The sequence below is a fragment of the Hyperolius riggenbachi genome, chromosome 5 (assembly GCF_040937935.1).
Source record: "Hyperolius riggenbachi isolate aHypRig1 chromosome 5, aHypRig1.pri, whole genome shotgun sequence".
Taxonomy (NCBI): domain Eukaryota; kingdom Metazoa; phylum Chordata; class Amphibia; order Anura; family Hyperoliidae; genus Hyperolius; species Hyperolius riggenbachi.
This window is the reverse complement of record NC_090650.1, coordinates 148,676,835-148,689,697: the sequence shown is the minus strand read 5'-3', so window position 1 is coordinate 148,689,697 and position 12,863 is coordinate 148,676,835. Positions and strand designations below refer to the sequence as shown.

The window sequence follows — 12,863 nt, the reverse complement described above, 5'->3', positions numbered from 1 at the left end:
TATATCAGTAGCTAAAGATTGGCTGTACTTACATTACATATGCATTTCACTGTCCACGTTTGGATTTCACAGAATTTTTATATAGTATTTGCAGAGAATGATGCTCCTGACAGCTTATGGCAGGTTCCATGTTTGTCTGTCTCCTATGAAGCCAAATGTGTCGTCATGTCCTCCCTGCTTCCTGATGATTCCACTCACAAAAAAGACAACACTACTGTGCAGTGAATATTAATGAGCCATGTGGCTAGGAACAATAGCGGACTCATGCAGTATACTCTGCCCGGAGATTTTTCAGTGCTGTGAGCTGGACTGCGTTGTAACATGAGCCTGTAACTTCTCACTAGCAGCCGAGGGGAGGGCCCCAGAATGCTTTGCAGTATGGTATGCGGCCTCTCGGCCTCTTAAGAGCTTGGGTCTAACAGCCTTGCTGTTCAGCACACATCAAAAGTAAGAGAGATTTTTAACTTCAGTATTGCCTTTTTGGCTTCCTTCTAAACTGTTTAACACAGGAGAATAGAGGTTTAAATTAGCTTTTGCAGCCTGACAGTTACTCTTTAAGGTTCATACACACCTACCTATCTGTCCAACTATCTGCCAAACTTGTCTGTTATTTTGTATTTAAAGGGACCCCGAGCAGTAATTAAAATAAATTACTGCTCGGGGTACCTTTAATGGTTGAAATCTACATTTGACTGTCTCAGGAACATGATGGCAGGTTTTGGGGGTTTTTATGTTTTTCAGTTCCACAAAGAAAAATCTTGAACCATTGAACTTTTGTATCTGTAATTTTACTACTTCTTTGTAGTATGAGAGTTTACATAAAAAATGTGTGGAAGTAGTAAAATAGGCCCATCATTGGTCAATCAATATTGCTTGTGTTTATGCATCCTAAAGGTGCCCACTTACAATACAATTTTCACCGAAGGATTCGGTAATAAAATAAACCTTGTTCATAGGCGTCTGCAAACATTTTTCCAGGGGGAGCAAATAGGAGTGGGGGGGAAATGTTGCGGTGCGCGTACATGAACTTAGCAATGGTGGGACATTAGACTAGGACAGTGGTGACAAACCTTTTGGAGGCAAAGTGCCCAAACTGCAACCCAAAAGTCACTTATCTATCGCAAAGTGCCAACACGGCAATATGTTTAAAGGGGAACTGAAGTAAGAGGTATACGGAGGCTTCCATATTTATTTCCTTTTAATCAATACCAGTTGCCTGGCAGCCCTGCTGGTCTATTTCTCTGCAGTAGTATCTGAGTAACACCAGAAACAAGCATGCAGCTAGTCTTGTCAGATCTGACTTTAAAGTCTGAAACACCTGATCTGCTTCATGCTTGTTCAGGGGCTATGGCTAATAGTAGTAGAGGCAGAGGATCAGCAGGGCTGCCAGGCAACTGGAAGTAAGCATGGTAGCCTCCATATACCTCTCTCTTCAGTTCCCCTTTAAGTTTTAACTCATACATGAACATTATGGAAAATCCAAGTTGAAAATAAACTGTGAAGATAAACAATTGAATCCATCCTACTCCTGAAAAATGTATTCATCTTTTTAGAACCTCCCAGTTTTAATTTTTTGTTTTAAAAAGCTAAAAAAAAGTAGGTTTAATGCTATTGTCTCATATGATGATGATTCAGCTTTTCCCATAGTCTCGCAGTTAGCAATCATGAGGCCCCCAACAAGAAAAATTCAGCAATCATGAGGCCCCCAACAAGACAAATTCAGCAATCATGAGGCCACCAACAAGACAAATTCAGCAATCATAAGGCCCCCAACAAGACAAATTCAGTAATCATGAGGCCTCCAACAAGACAAATTCAGCAATCATGAGGCCCCCAACAAAACAAATTCAGCAATCATGAGGCCCCGAACAAGACAAATTCAGCAGTCATGAGGCACATAAATAGACAGCATTTCACATAAATAGGCAGAATGCCCCCTTAATATGGTAGACACCTCTCACCTGGCTTCTGAATTCTCCTCTACTGGCTGCTGTGCTTGGCTGGCCTGGCAATACTGTTTCTGGCTGGCTTGGGAATGATGTGTGGGCCGAAAGGCCTGGCATTGATGCTGTGGCCTGGCTGGCGGTGATGCTGGGCTGGCCTGGCTGGCGGTGTTGCTGGGCTGGCTGGCCTGGATAGTTTAGGTAGTGACAGGTGCCCTCCAGTTTAGGTAGTGACAGGGCCCCCAGTTTAGGTAGTGACAGGTGCCTCCTAGTTTAGTTAGTGACAGGAGCCCCCGAGTTCAGGTAGTGACAGGGACTCCACAGTTTAGGTAGTGACAGAAGCCCCCCAGTTCAGGTAGTGACAGGGACCCCACAGTTTAGGTAGTGACAGGAGCCCCCCAGTTCAGGTAGTGACAGGGACCCCCCAGTTCAGGTAGTGACAGGAACCCTCCAGTTTAGGTAGTGACAGGGACCCCCCCCCCCCCCCAGTTCAGGTAGTGACAGGGACCCAGTTTAGGCAGTGACAGGAGCCCCCCCCCCTAGTTCAGGTAGTGACAGGGACCCCCCCCCCCCCCCCAGTTCAGGTAGTGACAGGTTGCCAGGAGGAGGCAGGCGCCCCAATTTGCCAGATGTGCGGACGCCCATGACCTTGTTGATGTCTGAAATCCACCATGAACATTTCTAATGGTGGTCATTTGCATCAATATAGTTGATCATAAACACTTTTTTTTCTCATAGGTTGTGATAAATAGAAAGTATATATTGATTCATTGATGGTAACATAATCTGTGTGTTACGACATTTTATTTCCGAGCGCATTTATCTAATCACTTTGATTGATTCTTCCCTGAAAATTGTACCATTAGTGGGCGTCTTTAAGGTGGCCACACACGATACAATTTGTATATTTCTTTTAAATTTGATAATTGCAATCAATTTTTCTGATTGATTGTAACATTTTAAAAAATGTGACCAATGTATGAAACGCCTGTGTTCCATTTTGACATTCCCAACAGACTTATACTGATAACAGTAAATTCTATCAGATTTCTTACTCCAAAAGGAAACTTTCTAATTTTATTGTGTGTTATGTGGCCACCTTTAGAAGTGTTTTTAGAGGGCATACACACCAATTTTGATTGACCAATGATTGGCCAATTTTACCACTTTCATGTAGTATGTGGTCCAACAGATTTTTAAAGAGAAACCGTAACCAAAGATTGAACCTCATCCCAATCAGTAGTTGATACCCCTTTTCCCATGAGAACGCTACTCCTTTTCTCAAACGGATCATCAGGGGGCTCCGTATGGCTGATATTGTGGTGAAACCCCTCCCACAGTGTGATGTCAGCACCAGGATGCTGACATCCCACTGTGGGAGCCTTGTTGCATTCTGGGAAATAACAGCTGTTTACAACTGCCAAAATTGCAACATCTCTTTCCACAAACATCACCTGCTAGCAGTAAAAATGTAGCCACGTGATAAATGTAAGAATGTAAAGTAGGGAGAGGAAAGATTTTACACTGGGCAAACATTGACTAAATCATTTATAAATAATTATTGTAAAAATTAAGCACCTTTTTTTATCATGTTATTTTTACTGCAATTTCTCTTACTACTATGAACAGGTTGTGTAGGTAAGCTCATACTACATGGAGGTGAAATTAACCAATCATTGGCCAGTCAAAACTGGATGTGTGTACTCACCCGTAATTACACAGAGTTTTATCAGCTCTAATCAGTTATACGCTCAAACTAAGTGCAAAATCTGCCCTATAATATTAGTTCCTCCATTTTATTAGTTCATCACTTCCAAGAAATATTTAGTCATACATTCATAAATTTCCTAATAGTTAAAATCAATAAAATAAAACACATAAAACTTGTTACCATCATCTCTGCTGTTATTATAGGGCAGCTTTTTCTCTTTGTTTCACTGTATAATGATTTAGCCCTAGCTTGCTTTTGTTTGGGTTACTGAGTGTGGACTACTTCCATCTGTGTAACTAGAAGTGAGTGTTACACAGTTCAAATGCAGGGAGACTGTGGTTTAGAGCCCTGGATTATTAACATAGTGACAAAAAAAAGAAAAGAAAAGAGGACTTGAGCCTAGTTCTAAATAGGACTGGAACTGTACTTAAATGTCTCATTATGTCACATGTCATTTTAGGTGCCCTTTAAACACATTGACAGCTGTTGTGCTTGCCAGTGCAAAATAAGAAATCTTGTCTTAGCAGACCCAATCAACCAAAGGGGTTTCCCAGGAAATGAGACAAGGATAATGATTAGTTATTTTAATTGACTTCTCATAAATTTCTTATTCATGTTATGAAATGTAACCAAGTCTTTAAAATGTGAACAAAATATATATTACAGATAGAATATTGTGATGTTAGCAAATGTAAATCTTTGCCTTAAGTATGTATACAGATCATACGTATGTATAAGTATGTACTGTATACAGAGAATGACACAGTAATCTACTGCAGTTTAATTGAGTTATGTAAATGTGTGAAAATGCTATTACTACGTCATCCCCACTTAACCCTAAAAGGAATATATACACTGACTTTTAATGGTTTTGTTTTTTTAGTTATTAGAATTAGTGCTAAAATAAGATTTTTAAATATATATTTTTAATATAGAAAACATGGAAACGATGTAGAGATGCACACCCTGTGGTCAGTTAGAGCGGATGTGCCAAGGCTGCTCGGTCACCAGACGGGTAGCTCAATGAAAAGAATGAAGCTGACACTATTCAATGCTCTTTTACGTGAAAGAGCGTTGGATGGGGCCGGCTTCATTCTTTTCATTCATCTAGAAAATATGGAATAGTTCTCCTAATTTATATGCAATATTTTTGATATTTAGGTTTGTTTGTGTGACTGATAAGTTTTGTAAATTGTAAGTACAGAAGAGGCTTATTTTTGCTGCACTGTAATAAAGATTTCATAGGGATGAATGGAAACCAGCTGTGAAGTCTTGAAACGTTGCTCCTAATGTTAAGCTATACACATTCTTTGGATTTTAATTCTTTGAAACAATCATTCTGATTTTTTGCCCAGAAATCTAAAGTATGTACAGGCATCCCTCAACATTGCTGCCCCCCCTCCTTTAGCTATCCACCAAAATGCATCACTGTCCACTGTTGCCTTTTTTTCAAGGATGCTCACATGCTTCATTTCCACTAAAAGGGTCTGGGCACATTGTCGCATTGCCCAGACCCTTTTAGTCTGACTTCAGAAATGCTTCTCAGTATGCCGTGAGCAAGGACATCAGACAATGCACAGACTGTGTTCTGAGTACATGCTGCTGTATGCATTTTGTGCACACTGCTGCTCTGCCCCATTCAGCATAACTAAATGGGTTCAACACTGCTATAGAAAGCAATGCAGCTCTGCAGACCTACACAAGTCTGCCTGGGCCCGAAGTACCTTGCATAATAATTTTCTACCTTTAAGGGCAGGAAATTTTTTGTTGATTTGACCATTATGGAGTAAAGACATATAATCAAATCCACAATGCCTGAACATCTGTTTCTTCCCATAATTTGACTACCACTCCATAGATCACTGTACCATCGTCCCTCTTCCCCCCACCATAGCAACAGAATACTCTGCTAAGCTGTAGCGTAGTGACATATCTGTACAGCACTCAGCCACAAACCCTTACCCAAGGGTCCAGATCTCTATGGGTGACAGTCATTGTGCGCGTGGATGCACCACTCATAAAAGTAAATTGAACAAGCATTAATGATGTTTTTTGTAGACTGTGGGCCCTATCCAATTCACTTTTTCTCCTAAGTTTCCTAGGAGATAATTTTTCATCATCTGTTTAAAATAACTTTAAAAATAACTTTTCAGCATTTGAAAAAGTACCAAAACGTAGGTCAAAATTGTTCTTAGAATTTTCTTGTTATCTGGTGGCTTAAAAAGCATTTTATTGTTAAGATGTGAAACTATCACCTAGGAGAAAACATAGGAGAAAAAGTGATTTAGATTGGACTTTTTGTTTCCCTACGTTTTCTCACAGGTGATATTTTTTCATCTTCTCTTTAAAATAATTTTTAGGCATGTCACAATAAAGAAAAGTACCACAAGTAGTAGAAAAAATACTATCAAATTGATTTTGTGTATTTTTTTGCTTCCTGGGGTTTTAAAAGGCATTTTATTGTCGAGTTTGAAAATACCACCCAGGTGAAAACGTCAGAGAAAAAGTGAATTGCATATGGGCCAAGGTGTGAAAATATCAGCTTGGAGAAAACTAAGGGGAAAAAAGTGAATTGCATATGTGCCAATGTCTTCTTTGATAAGCTCATATTCACTTCCAATCACAGTGATAGAACAATGGGAAGCAGAAAGAGAATGGAATATTCCCACAGACAGAAATTGTTTAAACTTAAATTCCACTCCATGCAGATGTTTCCTTATAGACCTATATAGGCAGTAAGTAGCAGAGCTATTTCATCTGTGTAGAAGTTCCTGAAAGGCAGATTCACTAACTAGTGGTAAAATGTAAGTGTGCATACGGTAATTTTACCAGAATTTAAGCAAAGCACCTATTGCGCAAACAGTGCAACTTGTGTCATGTGCATAACACACACGTATAACCAGAGCCGGATTATCCACCAGGCAACAGAGGCAGTTGCTTTGATCTAGTGAATGGTCAGGGGCCCCGGCAGCCCCAATAAAGATTTATTGCCCTGTTGATGTAACTCTTTATGATCCGTTAAAAACAAAGTCTTCAGGAATGCGCTCTGTAACAGACAAGACACATACAGAAAGTGTTTCCTCCTGTATCCTCCCCTCCTTAGTTTAGCTGTCAGACACAGGCTAATGTTATTTGTGTGATCTCTGTCCAGAGTTCTCTACTAATAAAAATGTTTTGAAAACAAACAGCAGAAACTACTTGCTAGCCAGGGCCAAGGCTACAGGTACATTTGTAGTTCATTTTTCTTCCATGATAGCATCATCATTTACCCTTAGTTTTATCACCCGAGTTATACCTGAGTGTGGCCACAGCCATGCTCAGACGTGAATCTTGTTAGTTTGACACTCTGTGGCATTACCTGGCAGCAAAAAAGATGCATTTTGCAGAGTGTGAACAGAGGGGAGCAAAGTATCTATTGAAGAGGGAGATTTCCCCCCAGACCACCTTTCATTCAGTAAGTTAGGGCTGGTCCAGCATCTGGTGTATTCAGGTTTGTTGTTGTAACGCAATGTGAAACACTAGGCTAGCTGATAAAAGTGCCTTCAGGAAACACCGTGTTAGTACGCAGTGCTCCCTGTCTAGCCACCAACCAAGCAGGAAGTTACACACGCTTGCAGTCACTTCCTGCTTCGGGGTATGTGGAAGTGCACGTAACCGTATTGTAAAAATATGCTGCCGCACATGTGCGCCACAACATCGTGCTGGCAACTGTTTAAAAAACCTGCGTCACCATAGACAAACATGACTTCTGGGCCGATGCAGATCACTGCAGAAGACACACGGTAACATAGTTTTGTACTAGCGTTATATCAGACACTTCCGACGCAGCATACAGCAACGTGGGGAGTGTGAACTCCCCCATAGGGAAACATTAGGCTGCGGTAGCAGTGTGGGAATTTTGCCGCACCGTGCCAGTGTGAAAGGGCCCTGAGAGACATCATATCAGGGGTCACGTGATTAGCTGTTTGGGAGTTATGTGATTCCCTCCGCAGAAAGTGACATCTGAGGGGAAAGCATGTAACATGTGTTACACTTGGCATCCAATAATCTTCCCTTCCTCACTTTGGGTACGTTTAGTTCAAACTATTCTAGCAAAAATAGTTATGTCAATAAATTAATGCAAAAAAAAATTAACACCAATGTTTGTGCACCTCACTCTCTAGGTGACTGCCCTTTACCACATAATGGCACCTCTGTTAGTCAGCTGCCTTCTCTTCGGTCAGATCATCATCATTATCCCACCATTGATGAACCCCTCCCACCAAGTAAGAATTTGTTTGAAAAAAATTTACATAGCAGGCGCAGATTAATACATTGTTCTGTATTGCACTATTATTGTATATTTCACAGACAGACTTATATTTTTGTCCACAATTATCTGTCACCATTCTCTGTTAAACTCTAGACTGGGAAGCTCGTATTGATAGCCATGGAAGAGTATTCTATGTGGATCATGTAAATCGCACCACGACGTGGCAAAGACCCACAACGGCTGCAACACCAGATGGGATAAGTAGATCTGGATCCATCCAGCAGATGGAGCAATTAAACCGCAGGTAACCAATGATGTTCACCACTAAAGCTAAGTACACACATGCAACAATTGTTGCCCATCGAGGATCAGGCCTTGTCCCGTTGGCGACGATTTAGGAACCGATGCTGTACAGACACCAGTTCAGTTGTTATGCAGGCAAGAGTAGAGCCCACGATCAGCGAAAGGTAGAGTGGATCCCTGTGCGTGGGGGAGTTGAAATAACATTTCAATCGGTCCTGCTCAGGTGTCCAGGTAATTAAAGATGCGGTAAAACAGATCCTTAACAATCCTTGATGCCTGAGCAGGATCGATCAGTGGCCGTTGCACACACAGAATGGTTGTCGGCAGAAACATTTGTTATTCACCATTTCAGATGAAAATAATTGCATGTGTTTATGAAGCTTAATACTGTATAAAATGTTCTTGATAAAGTAGGCATGTACTGTACTGGGCAAAGTTAAAAAACAGTATATTAACATACAGATTCTATATGTTAATATACTGTATTACTCAAACATAGCTGTGAGAACTCTGGTGTTTTTTCCCAAGTCGCATTTTGGAGCTTCTCATGTTTCATTGTGAAAGCTGCCTTGTTTTGCACTCAGGCAGCAAAGCGCTGCACCAATAGAATCTTATGGTGAGTGATCCACAGCAGTGTTGCGTTTGTTAAATGATTGCAAAAGCGCTGCCTGCAGAATTTAGGATAGGGTGTGATCCCGGAGTGATCGCTATACAAAGTAATGAGGGCATTTTCTTGATCGCTCTGGGGATCACAGAGAAAATTGTAATACTTCTGTGATTCGGAAATCGCAAGTGATTTTCAAATCGCTCAGAGGGTACCTGGCTGCTTTCAGCCACAACCTTGTCCCCAGCAGCCAATCATTCTTGTTAACCTTTTTTTGTCTATTTTAACATAGATAGCTACTTTTTTAGAATTACGTTTCAGAGAAATGCAATTTTTTTTAAAGTGCATTTAAAATTATATTGCAAACTTATTTTTAGTAAGCCTTATTGTCAACTCTAGCAGATTTATTGTCTGTGACTAAATTACAAGCTATTGGGTCAGCACACTTGAAAACAAGTACAGTATATACCAATATTTGCCATAGTTTTTTTTTCTTGTGCTGTAAATACTGATACATCATCTTTTTGTTTTCCCTTTAATAAATGCCTTTAAAAAAACATTTGAGGCATGTCTCAATACTTTAAACTGTACCTCAAGCAACACTACCATATTTGCCACTATGTCATTCTGTCAGAAGTATGACAGTACACAGGGCAGTTTCTAGGCTACATTACACCCAGGGCGAGGGTGTAAAAATTGCCTCCAGCATAGGTTAGATAGGTAGGTGCCCCCAGTGTATGTTAGACAGGTAGGTGCCTACAGTATACGTTAGATAGGTAGGTGACTCCAGAATAGGTTAGATAGCTAGGTGCCTCCAGTATAGGTTAGATAAGTAGGTGCCTCCAGTATAGGTTAGATAGCTAGGTGCCCCAGTATGGGTTAGATAGGTAGGTGCCACCAGTATAGATAGGTAGGTGCCCCCAGTATACAGCGGCAGGGGAGAGCGGGCATAGCTTAACTCACCTTCCGTGATCCCTACACGCAGCCTCTATCTTCTTCTTGTGCCAGGTGTCCATTGCCTTGAAATATTCATGACTGTTGGGTGTATTGATAGTATGAGATATCACACTGGTTATTAACAACAATCCTTTGTCTTGCAGTGACACAGATTGGTGCTTTAGACCTCTGTCTCAGATGATTAACTGTTTATTCATTGTCAAATGAAGGTATCAGAATATTCAGAGGACTATAGCAACAGAGAGGCCAGAGGAAGAAGCTGCTGGTCGCACTGACAGAGTTCCTGGGATGGGGGATTCTGAAACTGACCTGTCACAGCCAAATACAGGTATTTGTGTTTGCTATGTTAATCTTATTAATTTATGTAGAACAAATAATTCAGTTTTAAAGTAATAAACATGCTGCACTTAGTATAATGACTTTGGAAAATCTGATCTCCATGACGAACCTATAAAATAAAGTATATGTGGTTATAGTAAGGTCTGACTGAATTCACACTAGGTTTGTACTCAAGTTTTTACCTTCTTCCTATTGTCAAGTGAATGATGGGGGAACATTGGTGAAAAAGCATGCATATAGGGGTTTAATTGTGGCATTCGCCCTGACTTTTGGTCTGAACGTTCTATCAGCATCATATGAAGCAGACGCTGCTTGCGCCATTTTTTGCCTGTATCATGGAAGTATGGGAAATTACCATCGAAAACAGACACTGCACTTCTGTCACACTAGGGGCTTGATTCACAAAAGAGTGCTAATGGTTAGCACGGCCGTTTTCGCAACGAACGTTTAATTGCGAGCGAAAATTCACAATCGTGCGCAAACGCGAAAATTCGAGCGAAAACGGATGTGCTAACTGTTAGCACTCTTTTGTGAATCAAGCCCTAAATGTTGGGAAACAAAGCTCTGCTAAAAGGATGAGATATCCCATTCCTGCTGGCTGAAACATCAGCATGAATCTAGCCTACATGGTAAAATGGAGAAATGGAACTAAATAAGGTACAATGCCACCGTAAGGAATCAGAATTTATCTCTGCATCTCAGACAGAGATCTAGCAGGAATGTTGCTGTCACCTAGTGACAGCTGTAGGTATTGCAGGAAGTGACCTGGTTCTCACTAGGCTAATTATGTTCCTGGTGAGCGTCTGGGCATACAGTCAAATTATGCTGCAGTCACTCTAGGTTGATAATTCTCCTGGTGAGTCTGATTTGCATGCATTCTCTGATTGGTTGCTGCTCACATAAAAGTATCTTCCTAGTTTCCTGCCTGGAATGACTTTTGCCATTTTTGACTACTCCATTATGTTCCCTGGATTATCTGCTCGGCTGACAGATCCTCTGTGTATGACTATTGGCTTGTTTCTGAACATGTTTGGTTCTCAGGTATTTCTTTAATTTCCTCGGCCTCAGATCTTATACCTTGCACACTAAGTCCAGGTGGCAACCAAAGTCAGATAGGTGCATTCAGTTGCCTGTTCTAGATTGTCTATAGGTGAAGATTGTGGTGGGGATTGAGGTATAGGATCTGAAAGGAAACTGGAGATCCTTACAGCCACCTTCATTTTACCAAAATTCAAAAATTTGAAACAAGATGGTAAGCTTAAAATCCCCCGTCTCTGTTTAAAGGGACTCCGAGCAGTGCAGAAACTATGGAAAGATGCATATCATTTTAAAGCTCTCTTTCTCCTCTTTCCAATGATATATAAACCGCCGCCATACGCCTTTTAATTTTCGCTATTTTCGCGATTGAAATTGCCGCGGCCGCGATTTCAATCGCGAAAATAGAGAAAACTAAAAGGCGTAGGGTGACGATTTAGGTGTCGCCAGAAAGAGGAGAAAGAGAGCTTTAAAATGATATCCATCTTTCCATAGTTACATTGTATTACACAGGACGACACTTTCCCCAGTGTCAGCAGCTCCATTCAGCAGAAAAAGTCGCCCTGTGTAATACAATGTAACTATGGAAAGATGGATATCATTTTAAAGCTCTCTTTCTCCTCTTTCTGGCGACCCCTAAATCGTCGCCCTACGCCTTTTAGTTTTCTCTATTTTCCCGATTGAAATCGCGGCCGCTGCAATTTCAATCGCGAAAATAGCGAAAATTAAAAGGCGTATGGCGGCGGTTTATATATCATTGGAAAGAGGAGAAAGAGAGCTTTAAAATGATATGCATCTTTCCATAGTTTCTGCACTGCTCGGAGTTCCTTTAAGCAGCCATCAATCTGTACATTTAACAGAAAACATAAGCCAGGTTAGATGGAGTGCAAAGGCATCGTAAACTTAATTTGTTTAGTCTTCAAAGACTGTGATAAGATCCGATGATAGTAAAGTCAACCATAGCTGAACTCAAATCAAATCAAAATAACTGAACTCACCAGAGTCAACTTTACTACATATATACATCATATTTTCTACTGTGATGGAATTACGGTACATTCTTAAAAAGTTATTCAACAAGGTCCCTGATGATCTTTATTATTTTACAGAATGTGGTCTTCCCTGCAGAGTTTCAGAAATTAGGGCCCATGGTTTGTGTCCAGCCTGATGAATGCCAACTGTAGAAAAATACAGATGACTACTCATGCAGTGCACAAAACACGGTAGTAGGCACCCAATATCTATTTCTAACTTACAGTACGACGAAAACATTAAAAAGAGGTCATCTTACCTCTACTGATGAACACCAAATTTATTGGAAAGGAATATTTATTTGAGCAGAAATGCTGAAGTGACAACACGTTTCACAGGCTGTAACCTGCTTTTTCAGGTCAGCTAAAAAACAATTGCCCTTACAATGACTCTGCACAGTGTGGGTGCCTCTATAGACTATAAAGTTGCCTATGCTCACGGCCGGCCTTTGACCTGAGCGACCAGAGCGGTCGCTCAGGGCGCCGGCTTCCAGGGGGCGCTCCTGCCGGTCTGGCCGCATATCTATTTGGCTGCGGGCTCTGGCAGGTCCATCTTCAGTGGTAGCGCTGCCCAATGTCGTACTGACCCACGTGGTCAGTGTTTGTCAGGCTGCTGATTAGCAGTAGAAGGACCAGGGCACCGCCTACCCCTCCTCCTGCTTCCTCCCCCCTTGATGTTTATTCAGCT

At 41.1% G+C, this 12,863-nt stretch overlaps 1 protein-coding gene across 4 annotated transcripts in view; it reads left to right on the top strand.

Annotated features, from left to right (window-relative positions):
• HECW1 (HECT, C2 and WW domain containing E3 ubiquitin protein ligase 1) overlaps positions 1-12,863 on the top strand; it is a 412,329-nt gene that overhangs the window by 314,947 nt on the left and 84,519 nt on the right. For all 4 annotated transcript variants that reach the window (XM_068236363.1, XM_068236364.1, XM_068236365.1 and 1 more), the window contains 3 exons: positions 7,818-7,919; positions 8,060-8,210; positions 9,980-10,098. In XM_068236363.1, the coding sequence (XP_068092464.1) occupies positions 7,818-7,919; positions 8,060-8,210; positions 9,980-10,098 (372 nt within the window). The remainder of the gene's footprint in view (positions 1-7,817; positions 7,920-8,059; positions 8,211-9,979; positions 10,099-12,863) is intronic.